General features: G+C 38.9%; 1 protein-coding gene across 7 annotated transcripts in view; it reads right to left on the bottom strand.

Annotated features, from left to right (window-relative positions):
* Window positions 1-24106, bottom strand: part of CDK14 (cyclin dependent kinase 14) — a 357378-nt gene that overhangs the window by 123996 nt on the left and 209276 nt on the right. For all 7 annotated transcript variants that reach the window (XR_012774172.1, XR_012774170.1, XR_012774171.1 and 4 more), the window contains one exon: window positions 10415-10478. Coding sequence is in view for 4 of the 7 variants with exons in the window: in XM_075492799.1 (XP_075348914.1) it covers window positions 10415-10478 (64 nt within the window). In the remaining 3 variants the exon portion in view is untranslated. The remainder of the gene's footprint in view (window positions 1-10414; window positions 10479-24106) is intronic.

The raw sequence follows: 24106 nt of genomic DNA, 5'->3' as shown, positions 1-24106 counted from the left end.
GTGGAAAGAGAACTGAACTGACTTGAAGCATTGCTGAAAAGCTAACCTAGACCTGGGGAAAGAGATTTTGATTTTATCTGTCATTCTGCAATATGTTTTGGTCAGATACTGAGCTACTTCAGGCTGGCACAGCAACGCCGAGTTCAACAGAGCTACATGCACTTAAAACAGTTGAGAAGTATCATGTACAACATATTTTCTTGACTGGATTGTCAGAGGTTCACTTTAATCAATTTAAGCTATTTTCACTGTGGGAGGAAAACACAGAGTCAACCACTTGGCCAAATTGCCTTAAGGCCTTAGTGTCCAAAGATCTGTTTCAGTTCTGCAAGAAACTGAAAAACTATTACTATGCCCAATGAGTTTTTACTGAAAAAGTGATACACTGGAACCAGTTATGTAAATGCTGTCGTAAGGGACATGCATAAGCAAAATGAACAAACTTCTCAAAAGGAACTTCCTTCTTTACTCAGTCTACTGCTCTACTCTAAATAGCTTTTTAAATAAGTACCTTACACATCACATTTATCAGGCAGGGAGAGGGAAAACTAGGAGGAAAACATGGATAGGATGAAACCCTGTCTATAGAGAGGCAAATGGTAGTCCTGAACCCTTAATTTCAAACTCCATTTATACTCTGTGTGACTGCAGACCATGCTTCTCCTAACCTTTGGTACCAACTCTCTCCCCTCTACTCCAAGCAGATTAGAGGCTCCTTGCTTTAAATTCTTTATAAGGAAAGACACCACATATCAATAAAATACAGCTCACATTTTTCTACACAATTTTGTGGTCATGCCTCCAACCAGATTCTTGTTAACTTTCATGGATAGTATAACTAGATGGGACTACTGTGGTAATTAAGCCCAGCCTCGTGTACATGCCAGCTCTTAGTACTTTCCTGAATTAATCCTTCTTTAGAGAATAAAAAACACAATAACAAAACCAGCTGATTTTGATTTCAGAGCTGCTAGAACTGAGAAGCTACAACAATCTTGTCCTTGAGCTTCTCCACCATAATCCAGTTTTTTAAGTCCTGAACTGTGGAACCACAATATTACATACCTACAAACACCAATCTTGCAGTCACAACACAGGCAAAAAAAGATGTAACTTAACCTCCCAGCTTTTATCTGAGGATCTCCTGCTTGTATCCAATTAATGACAGAACTGGAATTCAGTCTCACAATTACATTGCCAAGTTTGCTTCCGAGTTACTTTTCAGAGTGAACAACACACACACCTGTATGAATGCCTCTGTCCTTTAGTCCTAGATGGATTTAATACAACCAAATCTAAAGCTATACATATGTGACTGTGACCAACTGCATGAAATTATATTTTATTATACTTTCAAGCATATAGCTTTGGTATTTGTTTTTCAGATGCTCCCATTGATTTCATCATAAAAACCAGTAATATCAGTCAGTAGATCTTGACTGTATGCAAGATCCTGGGAATACTGCAGAATTACCATGAATACTCCCCAAAAAAAGAAATCTTTGCCTGACATACATTACAAAAGGCAGCAGCACAGGCCATCCAAATCTCGGTCCAACCTTGTGGAAGAAACCCCGCGTAGCGAAAATTTAACTACCCCTCCCTCAGAACTGAAAGGCAAACAGGCACATGCGAGAATTTCATGCAGACACTCACATCAACTACCTGAAAGGAGGTTGTAGCGAGGTGGGTGTCGGTCTCTTCTCCCAAGTAACAAGCCATAGGACAAGAGGAAATGGCCTCAAGTTGCGCCAGAGAAGGCTTAGATTGGATAGTAGAAAAAATTTCTTCACCGAAAGGGTTGTTAAGCATTGGAACAGTCTGCCCAGGGAAGTGGTTGAGTCACCATCCCTGGAGGTATTTAAAAGACGTGTAGATATGGTGCTTAGGGACATGGTGTAGTGGTGGACTTGGCAGTGCTAGGATAACGGCTGGACTTGATGATCTTAAAGGTCGTTTCCAACCTAAGTGATTCTACGATTCTGTCATCACCCACCCACACAACCATCCTCCAGCGCATGCAAGCCACTGTCAAGAACGTGAGGCACACCATCTTGCTGAGGCAGCTGCTCACTCTCATCAGTGCTGAGATTAAAGAAACCTTAAAAACTGTATGTTTACAGATCAAGATTTGCTCTCAGATGTATTCTGAATTTTTATAGTTCAAATTGTGAGTATATATACTAGCGTTCAAATCTGTTCAGATTACTATTAAATGTCCTTATTTTGAATAAAAACACTGGAAGATTGTCACAGTAAGCTCATCTGAAATTTAAAGTAGAAAGTGTGATTTTAATTTCCTTTATGCAAACACTTAAATATTTGCAAATCTTTTGGGAACAAATTTGGGAAACAAAATTTGATCCTCTGCATTTTTATCCCAAATATACAGTCATCATCCTCACCAGCAACCATGGCTCACTGTTAAAAAGCTGGCTTTTCACATGGGTGCTGTATTTCACTAGTCAAAGGTGATTTTTGCTTATGTGAAACAAAAGAAGGAAGAGATTTTTGGTTTCGTTTAAATCCCACAGCACCTAAAAGTGTTTACCATTTGCTGCTTAGAAGGCCAAGTTAGCCAAATTTTGATTAATTGAGTGGCGTGTTCATAATCAAAAGCTGTGTAAAGAGATCCCTACGTAGGGCTGCATAAATAAGAGCAAACATACAGTACTCATAGTTTCTTACGGGAAAGAAGTACCAATTGCAAGATCTTCCTGTAGGATACCATTTACTCTTAAGATTTTAAAAGAGTATAGAAAACGAGTAGGCTAATATTTTACATCCACACCTTCAGAATCCCAGCTTCAGAGCCAAGATTCACTGTTCTGCTGGGCACTAAAGGCGACCCACTCAGATACTGGCTGGTGCAGTTACACAAACATTCTTCTGGCAGTAAATGGATTTAGTTGCTATTTGCTTCAGACCTTGCAGCACAGCTTACTCAATGCCTCATGTGCCAAGGAAGTTTTTTACGACCGTGCCCCACAAACAGCAGCATCCAGGAGGCTTTTGGAATAACAACTGCAAAATGGAAGAAGTGAGCAACCAGAGGGAAGAGAGGGAGTAAATTTCTTGAGCTTGTTGATTTGACAAACCTGATGCATCAAAAAAAATACGTTCTTAAAACAACTGCTCCCAAATTGTACTCAGCTTGAAGACTTAGGGGGAAAAAAAGCCTGTGGCAGAAAGCTCATCCATTACACCCAACTATGTTAAGTGATCTTAGAAATGACAGTATTTCTATTTCTTATAGAAATAGACAGTATTTCTGTTTCTTTCTATTTCTTATTTCCTTTAGCCAACCGCTCTACAGCGACACTGTTATATATGCATACTCATTTGTGTGCCCACATATATACCTACATGCTCTCCACTGCAAACATCATTATCTGCCTGATAAACACGCTCCATCTGACAGCCCTGCATCAAGGGCAGGTTCAAACAGAAGCAAATTTCCGCAGAACTCACTAGTGAGCTTATTAGCAGACCACTGAAGGAACTACTGGTCTGCTGTGAGAATTGAAAAAATAAGCACTTGCATTTTAAGTAACATAAAACAAGATGAGGGTTTTTTCCTCTTTTATCAGTCAGAAAAACACATGAACTATTATACCTTTGCCACGGTTGCCTTGAAAGGACCTAGCATAGGCAAGAAAAACTACATAAGGAATTAGAAGCAGACTACATTTTGATTTTTTAGCTCCTTTTTAGCACTATTGATAATCAGCTTCTAGTCTAAACCAAAGAACTTAAAATGCAGCTTGACTTCAAGGCATTTTTTATGTTGTTAATCAAAACATGCTTGCTAATATGCATTCCTTGATTAATGTTCTTTATTTAAAATCAAATGTGATTAGCTTAAATGCAAATATTTAAACATCACAATAATTCTTTGAAAAGTCTAATGCATGATTTCTTTAAATAGGTTTTCTTTACATTTAAATTAAAAGTCTAAAGTGACTAACACTATATTGTGATATGTAAGACTCATGCTATTTTTATTAAAGATTCAACCCTAAAAATATTTAAATTATGTTAGCTAAAGATATAAAGACAAGCATCCATACTGACAAGCAAAATTTTCAAGCACTATTTACAGCCCTAATGTGCAATTAGAGTTTTTACCAAAGTCTAATCACAATTGGAATTTTATCATAATCATGAGGTAAACTTTGCTTTTGTATGCCAAACATCTTGAGAAAAATTACTTCAATTCCCCACCCTCCATCCCCATCCCCTCTCCTCCCTCCCAAAAGCACCTGCTTTAGCAGAGCAGAGGCTGTGTAAAGAGGGACGATAGATGCTGTTTTCTACATTCTCTACTGAGCATGAATAAAAAATGTCATTTTAATAGCCAGCATTGTCTAAAGCACTGGGCTTTTATAGTAAATGTCTCCACCTTTTAGCAGTGCTCACCCTGGCTCCCTTGCATATACAGTAGATACTTTAACTTTTCCGTTTTAAGCAGTTTTGTTTAAAGAATGAAAACACTGACAACTCTGTTCCCTTGAGTTGTGGATACCAGAGACCTGAGGAAACACCGAATATTACAGTTTTGCCAAAACTAAAGAAGAGGGGGAGAAATTTGAAATTAATTCTCTTTTACAGATCCCTCTGTCTCCTTTCTTCAAGTACTCAAATTCCTGAAGACTGTATCTATACCAGTAAGTTGAACATGCTTGGGACTGTTGTCTGGCTGAGACCCCACCACTGTCCTGTGTCCGTACTCCTGCAGCACCCTTCCGCCTCCATCCTCCAACACATGCAAGGCATATTTCTTACTGGGAGCGGTCCCCAGCCCACACTAACTCCCAAACCATGCCCAGGAATTAATTATTTGGAAGTGCTAGTTGTCATGAGCTAAAGGCATGCCAGAGGCTGCTCTAACAGTTTAACAGCAGAGACTCCCACATCGCCTGGGAACATTCGCTGGCATCAGCGTAGATGTAAACAAACAAGACATTGATTCAGTGTGTAACAAATTGTTGACAGGCTTTGGTGAAACTCTATAGGAAAAACTGTTATGAAAGTTTGAAAAGCCGTGCATCCTCATATACAGTATTTCCACAGCTTCATGCCAAAGGAGTTTATTTTCTCAGCCCAGCCCTACTCTAAATGAAGACTTAAACCTTTGAAAAAACTTGGCTATCAATCAGCTGTTAAGATGCAGGTAGGCAGATCATATTTCTAAACCAAATCTGTATTTATTGATCACCTGGGAAGCAAAGCAGAATTCCTGAGTCCCAACACCAGCTCTGCCATGGTTTTGTCAGTCACAGACTCAGGATTTTTTTAATAAATCCATGAAGTATCTGTCAATCTCTGGCAGACTCTGTGTTATGCAGTATTTACTATGAATGATGTTTTCTCTCTCTTGTTTCTTTCTGTCTTCTGCTTTCTCCTTAAGGAGAGTATCTTTCTCTTAATTCTTTTCATCTTGACTTTAGGGATTCTCTTAAAAAACAGTGCTCAGTAGATGTTTCCCTGTCTCATAAATGCACCTTCTCAGGTATATTTATATTAATCTGATCATTTCTTGAACACAGCAAGGTTCAGGATCCCACATCATCAGCCCAGGATTAAATATTTAACTTTCTGTCACATAGAAACAGTATTGTAAGGAAACTGAGGTACAGTGAACATTACAAAGCATTCTCACATTTTCTCCACCTTCCTAACAAGTTAATACTTCTCCTCGATGGCTACCATCTCTTCATGGCCACCACCACTTCATTTATCTTCTATTGTGACCAAATCTTACCTTCTCCCACCTTGCTCACTGACAGTACCTTCTGATAAATCTCTGTTTAACTTCCCAGGATGGAGGTTATGCAGCATCGGTCCCAAACACTAATTGAGAATTTAGGAAGAATGAAAACTTAAGTGTAGATGCTGATATGAAAGGCTTATCTTGCTCAACTATTTGGGCAGGACTCTGAATCCAGACAAAATGGCTGGCAGAGAAAGGAAGGTAAGACTCCAGACTAAGAAAAATAGGAATTTTAATGATGATGGAGAGGATAACACACAAAAATCAGGAACTCAGACACAAGTCCAGTAAGGAAGCAGCTTGTTTTGGAATACCGTTCCATCTCCACTCATGCAGATGAGACAGTAGATGCCTACTTTCATTTTGTTCCTGGAGACATTGGTCCAGTGATACTATCAGTGGTTGGATCTGTTTTAGTGCAGCAAATCTACATACTTTTTAAAGTATTGTAACAAAAGAATAAATAGTGAAAACATGTTCTCCAAGTCACATGTCAGAGGGCCATGTTCATCATTTACAGTGTCTCTGTCCAATAACCTGTAACATGAAGCTTCCAAGCTGGATGAAACCTCAAGATTTTATTGAAACAACACCTAACACTCTGTCATAATTTCCTCAAACTGCCTTCTTATTTCAGGGCACATAACTTACTTTCACAGTGATTCTGAATGGCTGGGTTTCTTTGGTGATACATGAGTACAGGCAGACCGACTCAAGATTGCAGCAATAATAACAGCTTCTAAATGCATCACAGAGGTAACCTGAAGTTACTGAAATACTCCTGAAGTATTTCAGGATTTTCAAATTGATTATTTAGATCGTCCTTAAGTAATTTACTAATCAGGACATGTATGTCTGTGTACACATGTGTATACATCTGCAAACACAAACTGAGAGGACCGAGGCTGAGGCACAGAGAAAGCTCAAAGACCAGGTCAGCTTTTAATTTTAAGTATCTCCCATATTACTTAGGGTATTTGTGAGATGGAAAGTAATCAAAGATCTCAAAGCAGGCAGATAAAATACAAGTTGTTTTCTGACTTTTTAAATGGCAAAACAAATTATGACCGTTTTATTTTCACAATTACAGCCTGTTAAAATCACTGAGGTTAGGGGTTTAGATGATGTAGAGCCACCCACAGCTAGCCTTAGGAACACATTTCTTATTCAGCCTCAGAAATGCTCCTGCATATTAAGATGTCAGAGATCATCGTTGTTTATGCACTGGCTGCTTTCCATAATAATCAGACCCTTGGTCACTCTAGTAGAGAAGAGACTAATGCCATGTTTTTCAGACATGTTTTTCCTAGTAAACTGTGATTAGCTCTCTGCAGCACAGGACTGTGCCCTAGCAAATCACAGCATGAAAATTAGTTGTTTAAGTCTGTATGCAAACAAGAAATACAATGAATTTTGTTTCTACTCTCAACAGTTTTCCCAACTCCACACACATTTAATGTGCCCAGCATTTTTTTAACTACAGTAACTATTTATTACTGATACTTTCTGTTCAAATCCCATTGTTTTATGCTTACACAACTCAGTTTACAGCATCAAAGCCTTGCCTGAGTGGATGTTGATATCCTCATCACCAGTGCTCTCTGCACTTCTCAATTTATCACACTTACTGTTTGCAGCTATCAGTCTTAAAACTCACAAAGACACGCAAAGCACAGGAGCTACTTAACCCCATATCATCTATATTTAAATGCAGTAATTTCACAAATCTTAAAGAATAATGGAATTGGTTCAGATCTGGCAAGACATTTCAGGTTCCCTCCTGCATTCTTCTGCTAAAGAAAGGAAAAGATTAAGTCATCTTAAATGTATTATTAAAGCATTAACCATTTTTGCTCCAAAGAAGTCAGCCGGGAAAGAAGAGTCTTTCAGTCCCATACACTGATGAAATTTTCTCTAGGGTGTAACAACAATTTCAGACCAACAGGGAGGGGAGCATGCCTGGCTGAGCATCTGTGGAAGGGGACCATGCAGCCTTGCCATAGCCAGAAAACTTCTGTGCACAGAATGGCATGAAGGAAAGCATTTTTTTAAGAAGCAACAGAGAACCTGGTATCCATGACCAAACAGCTCCAATGACCCTACCAGCATGAGCAAATAGTGTAATTCCAGCCCAGGCCATAGGTCAGAGCACTTTGTGCAGAGCATGCTTTAGATGCTGGTACCCTAGTCTGATCCCAGAGGTGATGTGTTTTGCTGCTCTAACCATTCCACACTTTAGCAGCATAAAGTCCAATTACTCAATTTTGAGGTATGTAAGCCAAGTTTTGGTTGTCCAGTCAGATTATGCTTTCTATTGCTGTAATTTTTAAAATCAGCAAATAAGGAACTGTAAGACAAAAAACAAATCCTTTTACCAAGGTCATGAAGGATATGGGTGGTACAAAGGGAGTGCAGAACATAGTATGTGTACAGAAGAGGGCTTTTTGCTTTGGAGTGCTCTCAGACCTCCATAGTGTACAGGAATTAATGAGCTCAGCGCTTTGCATTAACAGGCCCTAGAAAGATTAAATAATTGCCAGCAAGAGTAGTAATTACTCTGACTTGCAAATCTACATACTTCACAGTCATGGAAAGGATCAGAGAGAACAAAGACCACACCATGCAGAAATGGTGAAAATATCGAGTGACCATCTTCTGTTTCAGTCATCTTTCCTCCTGTCCCCATTCTGCATTTGTATAAATATTATGTATTCATAGCTGACAAAATCCATACTCTGGGATGGAGAAAATAAAAGCAAGTCTAACACAATGCCTGTATAAAAATTAGATTTAATGAAGTGCCTACTGTGGATTTATTTCCTGATGTTCTTCTGTGGTAATAAACCCACATCCCTTAACACACTTGGAAGCCAAACAGAAAAATGAAACCAGGAAATTTCTTGGCTGCCATCTACTGTTCAAAACTTTTCTGTATCACACAGAAGAATAAAAACAAGAACAAACCCAAAGAGCACTCACTGACATCTCCAGGTTTTCTCCTCCTCTTTACTATTGTTGCATAAAACCCAATGTCTTTGGACTGCTTTGGACTGCTTACAGACTATATTTCTGTAAGGATTCTGTGTATACGCTCACCTTTTAATCAATCCCAAGAATGAGAAACACAAAAGCTTTTAAACTTAATAACTCACTGATTTAGAGAAGAACACTGTAGTATTCTTAGTATTTCAGTGAAAAACTGCACTTGTTAAAAAAGTTCTACTAATTCACTTGAGAGCACTAGAGAGTGATTTCACTATACAGCAATAAGGCAGGACTATGACAGAGACTGAAAAGCAATGTGCAATAAAGCTGTCTGCATCCCCTTTTCTCGAGGCTTTGTGTTACTATCAGGGTAACCCCTACAATGTATTTGTTTCTCTATCTCTTACTTTGAGAGCTGCCTAAATCTCTTTGTCCATTTCAACTCCTTTGCCCCATCTCCTGCCTTTTTGCTGCCCCAAAGAAGCCACTATGATCTTGCAGATGTGACGAATAAGACATGCTGGAATGAAAAGGGAATAATCTTCTTTATGTCCAACCTATAAGGTGACTTGGAAATTAGGTTTAAATTACATAGGATGCCAGGTTGTCACAGTTTAGGACAAAAGCTGAAGGGACTATCATCTGCAGTAAAGGAGACCCAGGAGTTACTGAGAGACCTTAGGCCTGCAAGGACAAAAACATCTGAAATGGGATTCCTGGGTCAATTCTGTCATGCACTTCCAGACTTTAGTCATATGGTTATAAACTGAAGACTCATCCTAGTAAAATATACTGGGAGCCAATTAAGTGCTTCATCTGGAAGCATCTAGTAATCTTCTCTTTACCATCTAGTCCAAACATGCTCACAGCAGGTCCAACGAGTTCAGGCTGCCCAGGCCCTGTCCAGTCAGGTTTTGAACAGGATGGAGATGTCAAACCTCTCTGGACAACCAGTTCCAGTATTTCTCCACCCCCACCAGCCAACATGTCTCCTACTCATTCACCTGCTTGGGATGTTTAAAAAACAGTATTTCTAAGATCCCCACTCAAAAGTTCACAAGACTATATATATTACATATATACATATACATTCATATATAGCATAATGAAGCTGACCATGTACTTCTAGTCTCTAGGGAACAAACTGCTTCCTCTTACACAAAGGTATCAGATGGTGAAACAGCTTTTCAAGAATGGTTGTAGAATATGACAATGTCAAGTACAACACATTAAAAAACTGAACCTTTGTAGAAACATACTAACAGATGATCTAGTAGTAACTTCAGTTTTCACAAAGTCTTTTTTCTACTCTTTAGTTTCCTTTAGTATTTCTCAAAATTCAGGGTGGTCTGCGGAAAAGTAATACTGATCTGGAATCAACCTACCAGCAATCTGAAAGGTACAATACCCAGTGGCTGAGGAATGCAAGCAGGTCAGGGCTCATACTGTAATAAACACGAGAAAATGCAAAAGAAAGCAAAGAAATTAAACAAAACTCCCACCCTGAGCACAATAGAAAGTAAGCAGCTAGAAAAAGTGCATTATGGTTCGTGCACTGCATACCAGGTCATTGTGAAGCTTGTGGACAGGGATGTAATTATCTGTGTCCTGTATTTCCAGGAAGAGAATTTGGATGAACTTGGTACTTCAACCTACCTGGTTTGAAATGGGGTAAAGAGTGGACTCCAGGCCATGTATCTTCGTTTGGTGTTCCAAGTACCTGTGCACAAAAAGAGGAAAAAAAAAAAAAAAAAAGAAAAAAACCACACATTGCTTTAATGGAAAAGACGTAACAAGTCATAGCATTGCATAAAGCCACTCCTCCAAAGAGCTCAATGTATCTTACAATCTAAACTTTAAATAGGCTTAATTCTGGGGGGAAGGGTGGAGGAAGAGGGTACAAAAAGTTAAATTATTACCACGGTTTCAAGGTACCAGTGTAGTCCGTAAAGCACATGAACAGTGCCGTGTTCCTGTCAGGTTGCCTATTTAACCAGTACATGTTAAAGCTACTTTCCACTGACAAGTGTCAAGCTACCTAGGATACAAGTGTCAAGCTACCTAGGATGACAAGTGTCAATACCTAGGATAGAAGATTTGCACAGATGGTGAAGCAGATGACCAAGAGCATGACACGAACAAGAATGCACAGCAAATAGTTGTCATTTTACGTGGATGTAGTATACATAAAAATAGTAAATTTTTAGGAAATACAGACTTTATTGACTCATGCATTATGCTTTGTTTCTGTTCACTTCAACTGTCCTCCTTCTTGTAGCCTAAGTCAGACCAACTTTCAGCAGCAAAGTATTTAACACTTCTCATGTGCATCTTATATCCTCTCCTCACATGAAAAGTTCACCCCCTGTGTCTTTTGCACAGATAATAACTAAATTGAGAGAACTGCTATAATTAGTCCTCCCAAACCTGTTTTTGCTTTGTGAGACATAACTGTCAATGCTTGCTTTAAGTGGAGCCAAGAGGAACACCTAAAGTAGCAGCTCTATAAATGCATTTTCTGAATGAGCTGTAGAATTTGACATTTCACTAAGTGGGATCTTCCTTGTTACAAATTTACACTCAATTTTCTAACATGAATGAAAATGCTAGGGACTGTTTTAAATATTTGTTATAAACTCAGGCCCTGGAATAAAAGGCTGATATTCTAAAGGGAAAGCATTTCACAGCAGTCTGTGTGCTTGTTTTACATTGTCATGAATGTACAAAACCCCCTGCAAGCCCTGCCCCTACCTGCACTGCAGATCTTCTGAATAAATCTTTTGGACCTGCATATCTTGAGTCACTGTGATATTCCGTGGTCACTTACACCAGCACAAAACAAGCACATAGTGTGAAAATCTGTGGTCCAAGTATGTGAAGGTTTGTGACACTTCAGGGCAGACTACAAGACGTCTACTCCCAATCATTTGGAGCTGAAGAGCTTTTTTTTTTTAATTGTGTCTGCTGCAATATACATATGCATTAAGAGCATTAAAGGAAGGACCGCTCTAGAATATTTGTTGCACTTCTTAAGCTATGTAAACATTTGTTCATGTCGATAAATTCAAGCTTAAAAAAATTATTAGAAGCAAGACTGGGAAGCTAAAACACAAAAAAATTCTCTTTGACTCTGCCAGAAATTTATTTCATAAAATTTAGAAACTGGCTTAAAAACTTGACGCAAAAGTAAGTGATCTCTTAAACAGATACAATTCTTACCTACAAGGTGTGCTTTATGACTCTAGGGCCTCAAGTTTGTTAAGCAATTTACAATACTAACATGTTTCTAATCTAAGAATATTAATGCAAAGATCATCTTTCCCACTATCAAATACAATAAGCAAATAGTGCAATTTAGATGTAGGATGACCACTAGGTGAAAGCAGAGCACCAAGGTGTCAGAGAAACAAAGATGACAGTATCAGTTCCATTAGACAGTATACGTTCATGTGGTTATTTGGATATGCAAGTTCACTGTTTTTATTTGTAAATATTGTTTGTAGGACATTGCTTTCAGTCCTTGTGAAATATGTCTTAATTGGCATTTGAGTAAGATAAACCCGGCCCTGCAACCCTGATTCATCACAACACCCGTATTCATTTCATTATTGCTATTAGGGAGAGCACAATTCTCTGATTAAACGTAGAAGAAGAAGTTAGGAGACACCGTTGACACTATGTCATTATTAAATCAATTTGCAAATAACTTTCAGCTGGCCTCTGTATTAATCAAACTCCTGGTGCCAAGCACCTCCCTGACCAGGAGAGGGAGCCCGTGGATTAAAAACACAGATTCTTGCATCATCAGTTTACATTAATATGGTCCTCAACTTTACAATCCGTCTTAGCAAATCAAAGGAATATTCTCTCATGAAACAGTATGAATATAAGGAAATTAGCCACATCCTTCTAAATGTATGTTCTTAATCGTCTCTTATTTTAGATGAGACATAGGCAGCTAAGGCACTGAACAGATGAATATTAAAACTAGGTAAAAAAATCTGAAACTTCCAGTGAAAGGTAGAATAAGTATCAGATCCATTTAATGTAGAACTTGGAGCTAAGAAACGGATTATTCTGATTTTCAAAGTAACATCATGTCCAGTAACAGAGGGTTTCAGGGGAGATCACTTTTATACTGACTTTTATGTGACTCACAATTTTTTTGTTTCACTACTTTCCCAATCCACTTCTTTAATAATATTCCAGCACATCTGCTGTTACAGTGTTTAAGAGCCAGCTACGAACAAGTTCTGTGCATTGGAGTATTCAAACCGCCTACAGTATTTACACCTTCTGTCAAGGGTAGCAGTCAGGCTAAAAACAGCTAGGGTTTTCTATCATCTAAATGCCTATCATTTTTAAGGTAGGGGCACTTGGTAGTTCAGGGAAGGATCCAAACACTGTATTTTAATGCATTGTACAAACACTATAAAGATCATCCTTCTTCCATACAATTTTTAACATGCACAATACAGAAATTCACAATATGTGACTATCAATCAACAAACAAGCAGAAGGCAGCAGTGAAACAACTGTGGTTTTGGAGAAAATGAAACAGTCACTGCCCAAAGGTATGTCAACATAAAGTGATTTGTAAGCATCACCTTGCAAGGGATACTTCTAAGCAGCAATCAATCCCATTTTGATGAGGTGGGATTAGGCAACCCAAAGCAATGAGTTTTGACACCTGCTATAAACAAAGTAAAGTGGAGCTTACATGTAACACCACAGTGGAGAAAGATCTGCCTTGTTTTGCAGCTTACGAAAGAGAAATAAGGGACCAACATGGAAAAGGAATGTGGGGGAGGAAAGGAGAACCCAAGTATCCAAAACATGGTCCAAACCATGATCCCTTAGCATTTAAGAGTGATTATCCAGACCAAACCACTGGCAACATCTTGGCACCACAGAAAGGCATCTAACTGACCGGCTGCAGCAAACCACTGGTTACCCAGCCAGTGCTGGAGAGCAAGCCTGACCTTACAGCGACGACCAGGGAAAGTGGAAGATACAGGAGACAAAGCAGCCTGAGACAACCACCATAACACCAGGACCTGTTATTTTATGGGTGACCTCCCAGCCCCGACTATCCTTTCATGGTCCACCACTTCTGATCCCAAGCATGCCACCAGGAGTTCTGTCTCTTCTACATTTTAACACTTTTTCTTTCCATTTCGTGTTCCGAAAACATGAAAATAACCAGTGCTGTCACAGCAATCAAGCCCCAACTTAATATTGGAAATAAGCTTTTATTTACCATTGAGAATTATTAAAAAAAAAAAGAAAGACTAACTTGTTTGCTTTCTCTACTGATAATTTGCTTCTCAGTGAGGTAGACATTCAACTTGCATGGTTTGATATCCTATTTTTTTAATTGACTTACTAAGACAAGAATAATCTACAATTCTCAAATTTGGAATGGATTTAGTGTTTTTCAGGGGCCAGGATGGTTATGGTTTCTGTAAAGAAAACCTACTGGGGTTTTGCTGTTCCACACTACATATAATTGTAACATAAAACACTCTGGGCTCTTTTAGTCCCTAACAAATGAGATAAAATTACTTTCTCATTTGAAACTTGCTGTTCAAAATCAGGACCATATTCTAATTTAATTTGTATGGTGAGAAATCTATTTATACAAAAATAACAGATTTACAATACATCAGGGTACTGAGGGCCAAATACCCTTACTGCCAGTTGACATTGTTATGGTTTGGCAGAAAGTTATGAAAACAGAACCTGCTGTTCAAATCTCTATATACAAGCATAATATAGAAAGATTGCCCAGGAAATGCAACACAAATGCATTAAGGTCTATTGCATTGCCTTAATTTTTTAATACAAGAGAAAAAGTTGTTTGCTTTTTGCATCTGATTTTACAAAGACTCATAATTCCCCTAATTAATGTGCTCCTTGGTGTCCACGGGACTCATTATTTTACGGTGAGCATTATGCCACTCCATCAACACAATTAGTTGTGTTGTCCTGTATTCTGCGTCGAATGCAGAAACATTCCCTATTAGTGCCATGTAATAAGGTCATTCTGGGTAACAATTTGTCCGGAGAAGTCATCTGAATCTCTTGTGAGATGAGCAGCAGTGCAAATCTTTCCCACCAGCTCTTTCCTAACTGCTGGCATAATTAATACAGAACAAGCATTTCCATTTGTACTACAACTTTTGAATATACAAAGCCACATATTACTGAAATAATGCTTTAACCCTTGTTAGATCTGATGATCCTCAAGAAAGGTGGTGGTTTGAACCTCAACAGGACAAAGAACATGCAGCCAGTGGTATTATTCAGGGTTTTGTAGCAACAGAACAGAATGAAAAATAAGATCAGCATGCAAATGAGCTGCCTTTCCTTAGACAACATTTATGGAAATCAGGCTAAGCAATTTGCTGAATTTTCAAGTTTTATCACGTTAGGTCAACTTGATGAATAAACAAAGTTTAGTCAAAAAAACGTCAGGAGAGTGAATCTTTTCGTTTCCCGTTAATAAAAAGACGTTTTTGTTGAAAAATACCCTAGAATTTTAACTAGGAAAAGTTACAAGCTGTATGTAAAAATGTTTTCTTACTTTATTTTTCCTTTTAAGGATCATAAAGATTTCTGTTCTGGTCTTCCTATTTGCTGGGTAAAACATACTGCATTTAGTGAGTCCTTGGTTGTGAGGTACCATGGGAGACTAAAGCTGTCTGAGGAACTGAACTTAATAAAAAGAGGAAGAGAATAAGTACTGCAGAGCCGCTTCCAAATTAGTGATCTCTCTCTTTTGAGTGAGATTTGGAAAGTTCAAATGTTCTGTTTTTCAACAAAGATTTGCTATATTCTCCCAAAACACACATGTCTAATGAAGCTTTCAACTTAGTCAAAAACCTAGGAGTCCTTTTCCTTTCTGTTAGAGGAAATACTTTCCTGCTTTTTAGATTTGGCTCTTGAGAAGCAGTGCGAGTTCCAGGATTTTGCTACAACAGCTCCATCACTCCCAGAGTCACCTCTGAACGTGGAATGTCCCATCTAGTCTGGAAGAGGAGAGGCTTATGTGATTGATCCCTCTTGCAGTCTGTCCTGGTGCTAAGCCATTTGCCCAGATGATCCAACTATTGCTGCATTCCCCTCCTCAGGATTCACTGTTAGGTAGATCTTAACCACATCTTCCACAATCAGGGAAAGTGCTGTATTACCACCTGATAATGTCAGTGAGCACAAAGTATGTGTAGGAGTGAAGACCAAAGGAGGAATTTCATCCTTCAGCTTAGCATTTGGTCTTAGTATAATGGGTTAAAAAAAAATTCAGCAACTATTTGTGTATTATGCATGCTGACTCAGAGTCTGCTGACCGACAACTGCAGTGAGGCTTCCTTCAACTCTCTGCTGGGCACGATGGATGACAGCTGAGTGTCAAGTTTAATATCCAAAAGATAGAGACAGAAATGGAATTGCCTCCATACCAGTCTTTTACTCACATCAGAAGCTTAGCAGTTCAGTTTCCATAAGGGACAATAAATCTATCAGTTTGTGTAACGCACTTACGCGTTTGTTAGATTGAGGCCGAACACATTTTAACTTTGGGAAGGTTGTGGATGTTTCAGGGTTCCCAGCTGCAATGAAGAAGTCACCTCATTTTTTGCTACAGAAACAATGTCTATCAGCTAAGATGGCAACAATATATTTATCTGGATTCATGAAAAATACAGACCATATGCCTATTAATTGTCCTTGAGATTTAATATATCGAAGCCTTACTTCATTAAATGAATGGCAAAAATTACATATAGTTCCTAAACCAGGAATCAATTCAAAGTTAAAACAACTGAAATGAGGCTGTGTGAACAAGGCAGTCTCCTCCCATGTGGAAAACACTAAAGGCCTTGTTCAGAGCCTGAAAACTGTATTTTAGTAAAAATGATTTTTCTTACATATGGAAAGAGGAAACTTTCTGTATTTTTCAGTCAACTGTCATCAAAACATCCCTTCATTATTCCCATATAGGTAAGAGAGAAAATACCAGTGAAATAGCATACAGAAAATAAGGTAATGTAACTTGTATGATTCCTCTTCAGAACAAAAGTGTTTAAAAAGAGCCCATAATTCTTTACAGAGAAAATCAGACTTTCAAATCCTTATTCTTAGTTTTATGTATAAAATGGGTTGTATTTTTGCTTCCTTATGTCCCTGTAAATGCTATCAAAATCATAAAAAAAACTTGCAGTGATGATACATGGTAAAAGAAAAAAGAAATTCCACAACCACCATTTTATATGCACAACGGTAATGCGTAGCAGAATATGTTTAATGTGATCTGCATTTATTCAGGACATTAAACCAGAATCATGGATTTAAGAGAAAACAAGGCTGGTTATAAAACAAGCTGATTGGAGTACTTCTTTTGCAAATTATTCTGTGAACGATACAAGCATTGTCTTAACAAAAAAACAAAGCAAGGTATTAAATTCTTTCAAGAGTTCTAAGAAGTACCTGCTACACAGACAATGAGTACAGGACACAACGGCAACAAAAAAGAGAGAAGGCACCTCCTCACCAACCCCATAAGCTTGTTTCTGCTGTACGTAAAGTGATGCTGTTTTGTGAAAAAACAGAAGTTACTGAGGCTTATTCTCTAAGGTGAAAAAGAACCAGTAAGAACAGAATGAGGTTCACCTACAGCAAAATGCTGACTCTTTCAGCCATCAAGTGGAATATCACCATTCCATTATACGTGGGTAATAAAACCACTTGCTTTGAGCATAAGGAGTAGTTTATGATGAAGCTGGCTTCAAAAACATTTAGGTAATGTGCCAGTGTGGATGAGGGAAGCAAAACATGAAATTACTATCAACATTCCCACAAAATTTTAACTACGCACATTAATTTAAAAAAAATCAAGTTCAACTAATATTTGTGCTTTAGCTCTGTCAAAGATGAAAAATGAGGTACTTGAAACAGTAAAGGACCCAACTGTTCTTAACATACTTTCCCCATAGAGGCAAAACCCAAAGAAGTCTCGCCAGGAAAACTTTTTAATATGTGATTTTTCCAACTTTACTTTGTGTATATAAATGATATTTGAGTAGCTGCCTGCATCAAAAAGTTAAATTTATCCCAACACTGTTTCCATGCTGTTTGCGGCACAAGTAAACAAACTCATTGTTCTCTTCATAGCCATGGTAACGACAGCTACCTTTTTAAGGGACCCTGGCAGAGACACTACTGCAACTGTGCTAACATGAGGAAGACGACGGGGACTGGAGACTTCATAAACACGCTTGTCCGCCTTCGCAGAGCCAGACTCTGCCTACTCTCTCTGCACGAGCTGGGCACAACAGCTGGGAGGAGGAGGAGAAGGAGGAACAGAGCAGGCATCACCACAGACCCAGCACTGCAGACCATCAGGACAGCGTTAAATTAAATCCCCAGCCTTACAACAAAGCACTGCTGAGGTCTGATATGCCAGTGTCCTTAACTACTCAGTTAAGGGAGAGTTTTGTTTTTTCCGAAAAGGACCTACTAAATACATACTACACTTTGAATCACAGAAACAGCTCTGACAATGAGATGACTTTTAGAAACTGATTCTGTCCCTAATCCAATCTAAATTGGAGAGAAAGCAAAACCAGAGACATTTAATCTAAATTTCACAATGAGAAAAAAGCAAGTGTGAAACAACTTGTGCTGGGCTGTAGCATCCTCTTCCTACAGGTAATCAGCACATCTCATCATAACACCCTATTTTACTAACTTGCAAGTTTCATAAAGGTTCACATAGGGGAAAAAACTGGTTTTTTATTTAGTAATTCTTACTAAAACATTTCTGTGAATGAGACAAATGCTAAAGACACTAAGAAAACAGGATTTGGCAAATGTTGAAAACAGAGGGGCCTATGCTGTAGAGAGAGGATCTGAAATTAGCAGCAAAAGGAAAAAAGGCAAACTCCTGACAGAGACTGCACTTTCCCTCAAACCAGTGCAACCATGCAGCAATTTAGCCAAATTACAAGTTAATTAAACAGTGTAGCACATGCTAAAAGGAGACACTGTTTCACTCCAAAGTGAAAAGAGGGCTCCTCTGTGAGGGATGCTCCATGCTGAAGCGGCTGAAGCAGCAGAACTGAGAACCTGTCCCTCCAGCTTTCCCAGCCACCTGTGCTGAGGAGTCTCCTTCCATCAGCAAACAATCCCATCATCAGAATAAAAAAATCCTGACATTAAACTAGACTTAGTGTCTCTCATATCTGCTTTGGAGCTGCAGAAACTATAAAACACCTCAACAGGATGAAACTGATCCTTCGTAAGAAGAGAAGAGAATTTGAAAGCTTTTGTAGACCTCGAAGCTGTGGATCAGGAAAAGACTGGGAAGAAAACTCATGCAGAATACTACAGCTGACCTCAACAGATTTGTCTCCCCTTCTTCCAAGGAGGCAAGTTTGCTCTTCTGGCACTGCCAGAGCTTGTGAGCTCTCAAATAAGGTTATAGAGAGGGAATGATTTCAGCAAGGAAGATCTTGATGTTCATACATGCGAAGAAGCACCTGCTGCTGATTTCTGTGCTGGAAGGTCTCTTCCTTATCATTTGGGAACAAACAGAACAGTTTCCTTCACTGCGAAGGAGAAGGAAGACAGCAATTTTCTGTCAGAAGGACCCCCTGGGTCACAAGTCATGCTTGTTTACATATCCTTTAAAATCTGCTCTGATTTACTCTGTACAGAAAGGTATATACTCTGCATTTCAGATTTCCTATCCTGTTTGTGTTGTAAAGCCTTTGGAATAACCCACCCAAACCGACCGTCCTCTCCTAAATATGCTCTTTAAAGATTTATTTCAAGTTTTTTTACTGACTTTTTTCGTTAAACCGAAAAAGGGAGGAAAAAAAATTGCCAAAAGCCTGTTGGAGGCTTTTATGAAATGTACTTCCACAAGGCCTGCTGTGCTGGCTCAGCAGCTGGCTCATTTGAATTTCAGGTATGCACTACACAGGGTTTTTTTGGAAACACTGGCTTATCGGAAAAGCAATGCTGCTTTTGGATCATAAAGCTGGCTTTATGGTCTTTTTGAAGACCGTAAAACTGGCTCAGTTAACACACACAAATTCCTACCGAGTGTCACAGTGTCCAATATCACTGGCACGGGCAAAGCTACACCATTGCGTCAGGATACTTAAGGGCTTCAAGCTGCCATTCAGCTGGAGACCTTATTTAAATAATTAACAGACCAAATTTATGCACCTTCCTATGAGTCATCATAAAAATAGCAAGGAAAACATTTTTATTTAAAATAAAATTATGTTTCTTCACTATACCTTTGTTTAACTACAAGTATTTGAACAAACCAGCGCATTTGGGATCACATCCATTCCCAATAAGGATCACCGCCACACCAGGACCTGACCCAATGCTTTTCACAGAAACCAATCCACGTTTTCCCAGAGCAAAACCCCACTCCAAAGCAGTGAAGCGCACTGTACTTCTCGGGTACTGGAAACCCTTTGTCTCTGGCCTGGTGCCCAGTCACAACACATCGGAGGAACGAGTGTGCCTCGTTATGACACCACACCAGGACTCGCCATTCCTTACACACAAGGAACAGCATATGCACAGCACAATAGAAGCTTATCATACGTGCCGCTTACGTTACAGAAATACATTTGCAGCGGAGAGGAAAGCTGTTGTACTAAGGCAGATAGAAATTATAGCTGGGCTAACTGAGCTGCTGAGCTCACCGTCTGAGAAAAACCAAAAGTGGTATCATGAAAATTCTTTTTCTCACCTAAAAATCCTGGGGAGGTAACATATACTAAGACCTATATATTAAGCCTGGTGCTCAGTATCACAGAACAGTGTGATACTAGAATCAGATCATTCAGAAGTCTGCCAACTCCTTATTTTGCCAACTAAGGTCTTCATCTTGTAATAATCTCAATTTTTAATAGATTTGTGCAGCCACATGGAGCCCAACGAAGCAGTGGGTATTTTGTCAACTTTTTTTAGGCGACCATTTGTTCAATCTGCAGTAAATGAAGGCAGCCAGTCATGCTGCCATTTGAAGACTGTGCGGGCCCAGGTGTTACAATATTTCTGAAACAGTGAGTGCATTGATAATGAGCTCCAATTGTGTTGAGTATATGTGGTGGATATAAGAGCACTCTTCCTGGATGTCTAAATATCCTGCTGATTCCTGAACTGAACCTTATCAGAATTCCCAAATCAAATCACTTTTAAAAATGTCTAACCTTATCACTAAAAATCCATTTCAAGTGATTCAGTTTCAAGTGTGTGTCCCACAACAAACCACAGCACGATACTTGATGTATTCATTTCAAACAGCAGTATTTTGCTGCTAAAAAAGCAAGAGTTTTATAATTCTGACTATCCTTCTGAATCATAGGAACAGAACAAGCAAGCAGAATGAAAAATGGAAGTCTCTAAGTAGTACAGAAATATTTTTTTTCCTATAAATGGGGGAAATGTCAGTCTACTTCTGATGGAGAGATAGTGACTATAAAAAACAGCCAAGACATTTTAAGTGGGGCTGGGGCAGAATCCCAGGGAGATACTCATTCTCATCCAGAAGACAGTAAGATCAATGGGGAGGCTGTGGCTGAACAGAACCCGTATCCTCCACTGCAGTGTAGTGAGCTAGCATCTCACTCCAGAGCCCTTTGGAAGTTTCCAGTAAATTCCTTGCTAGAGCATCTACCCATTTTCCTGACACCTTCTTTATCCATTTCCTTGCAAGTCCAGTAAGAGGGATGGGTTAATATGCCTGATGCCACAAGGTACATGCCAAAATGTAGAGATCAGAAGTGGGTTTTGAAAGAGTGCCAAATTTTGAGACGCTCAAATTTTCTGAAAATTGGAAACTGTGCAATTTAACCATTTATTGCTCCTTTAGCAGCTGTGCCTTTAACAATCAGCTGGCAGGTGGCCTAAGACTTTTCATTTTGCTTATTTAAATGAAGGTGAAAGCAGGTGTTGCTCAACTGGAAGAGGCAGCTGCACTCCCAGCTTCAGTGAACCCATTTGTTTGCTTTGACATTAGTGCACTCAGTAACTTTGTCCGTGACTTCTGAGCTCTCAAAAACACTAGGCAGGAAGGATTAGGGTGTAGCCATCTCCTGTCTCCATTTAAACTTGCTCTAAGCCATGTGCAGGGCAGCTGCAGTGGCAGTCCTTGCTCTTTGCAGCCTCACTTTTGGGCAAAAGGAAACTACTTCCCTGGAGCTGCTGGAACTATTCCTCTCTACTCACTGGAGAAGGGAGCTGTGAGGACTGGGCAGGATTTGGAGAACGTACTGCCTACGGCTCCAAAAGGAATCGAGGGGGCTTGCACTGAAACACTCAATGATGAAGTTTGAATGAATGAAGGCAAATCCTCAAAAGATTGGAGCTGCTTAACACCTGCATATCACGGTCCACTCTTTTTCAGAAAAACAAAACAAAACAAAAACAAACCAGAGGGGGAAATGGATAGAGAAATAAATAGGATATGCAAATACAGAAAAGAAAACTTGCATAGACACATGACAAAGAGCTTCAGTACCATTACTAGTCAATAATGATGGAGAGGAAGAGAAAGACTGGAGTTACAGTTTCTTATCCTCCACCGCCAATACAGGGAGGTCTGCAGAAATGCATGGCCTGAAATATTGACGACACAAAGGCTGAAAAATGATGCAAGGTACAAGAACAGTAAAATGACTACATTAATTCTTTAACATGAACAACGCTGCTATTACAAGGCAAATCATAACATTTCAGAGGTGAATTTTAAATGTCTCACTGAATTAGTAGAAAGGGAGATGTTACGCCAATGAAACAAGGGTAACTAACTATCCAAGTTATCAGAGAGAAAAATCAACCTCTCAACAGTGCAGGCACAGCTGATCTCTTGAACTATGTGAGGAATGCAGATGAGCAGCACAATGTTATCACTATGCTAGTTAAAAGGCTGCAAAGGCAACAAAACCATGAAAGCATGAGCAAGAATAAGATAATATAAAGCAAAAGTGGTAGGAAGCTACCACTGCGTAGCAATACCACTGCATAGCACTGCATACCACAGCATAGAAATGTTATTAACCAAATAGCTCAGTCATCACACCAGAGCAGACTGTACCAAAATGCCTGGGATCTCCAACATCCAAATTATTAATGCCTCTTTTTAAGTAATTAGGGCAGCATGTTGTACGGATGCACACCAAGATGAGACATGAAGGATAACTAAGGGATTGGCAAAATCCCTGGCTGCATTCCCTCTGATTTTACTGAAGGGTCAGCTCAGTGATACAAAATTTATGCAACTTTTCTTTCTCTTAGGAGAAAAGCGCAATTATCAGCTATTGTAAAACAATTACATTCAGGATACACAGGGGAAAAAACCCACAAATATAATGTGTTCTAGATGAAAATGAGTTACAATGCAAATAATTCCCTTTTGAAGAAGGGAAGTAACTGCAGAATATTTTTAAATAACTTTAAAAGGAACTGAGCAAATGTTTTTCTAAAAACATAAATTCCTTTTTATGACACAGCAAAGTTTAATCAAATTGAAAGTTGACAAGGTCAACTGATTTCTCACCCATCAAAAGATATAGAAATCCAACCATAAACTTTCAGCACAATAAGTAGATGCCTAAAAATTTCCTTTGATTTCTCCTCTGGATGTAATCATCATCAGGGCAATCATATTTATGTCAGAACATACCTATTGCACCATATTACACTCTCTGCTAAGCATTTACCTTATGCTGTTCTGACAGGTTTGAGAGTTTACACCACGGCCATTTGAATCATGTTGTGCCTTGAAAAAGCACCATGAAGAATTCTCATTATGTTCTCACAAAACATATTATTAGCTCTCTCCGATGTACTCTGAAACAGACCTCAATTGCCAGAAATACTGCTCCACAGTGATATACAGACACACTCTAAAGACAAATAGTGAACACAGGACATTTTTCTTCCTGTAACTGACAGCTAGGGAATCCAGTTTTGCTGCGGCCTCCGAGTTATTTGAAATGGAGCACTCGGAAGACTGGGGAAGGAACAACCAAAGCAACAAGAATGAAACATAATACTGTATGCTTCAAAACTTGTTCTATTTATTTCACACTCAAACAGTTGAGAATACCTACTGCATTAAGATCCTAGTCAGGTAATTCTCCTACTCTCATTTCCTGTATGAGACCTCTTTTTTTGGACATCTTCTTATGAAATAGAATATATTCCATTTCTTTAGCCTTTTTTCTTTCCTTTTCCTACTTATTAATACTGATTTTGTCCAGTACTTTTTAAGGCAGTTTCAAACTAATGCAGCTTTTTTTCCTGTTGGTTACTTTATAA

The sequence above is a fragment of the Mycteria americana genome, chromosome 2 (assembly GCF_035582795.1).
Source record: "Mycteria americana isolate JAX WOST 10 ecotype Jacksonville Zoo and Gardens chromosome 2, USCA_MyAme_1.0, whole genome shotgun sequence".
NCBI lineage: Eukaryota > Metazoa > Chordata > Aves > Ciconiiformes > Ciconiidae > Mycteria > Mycteria americana.
Note: the sequence above shows the minus strand (reverse complement) of the source record. Positions and strands in the feature narration are given on the sequence as shown.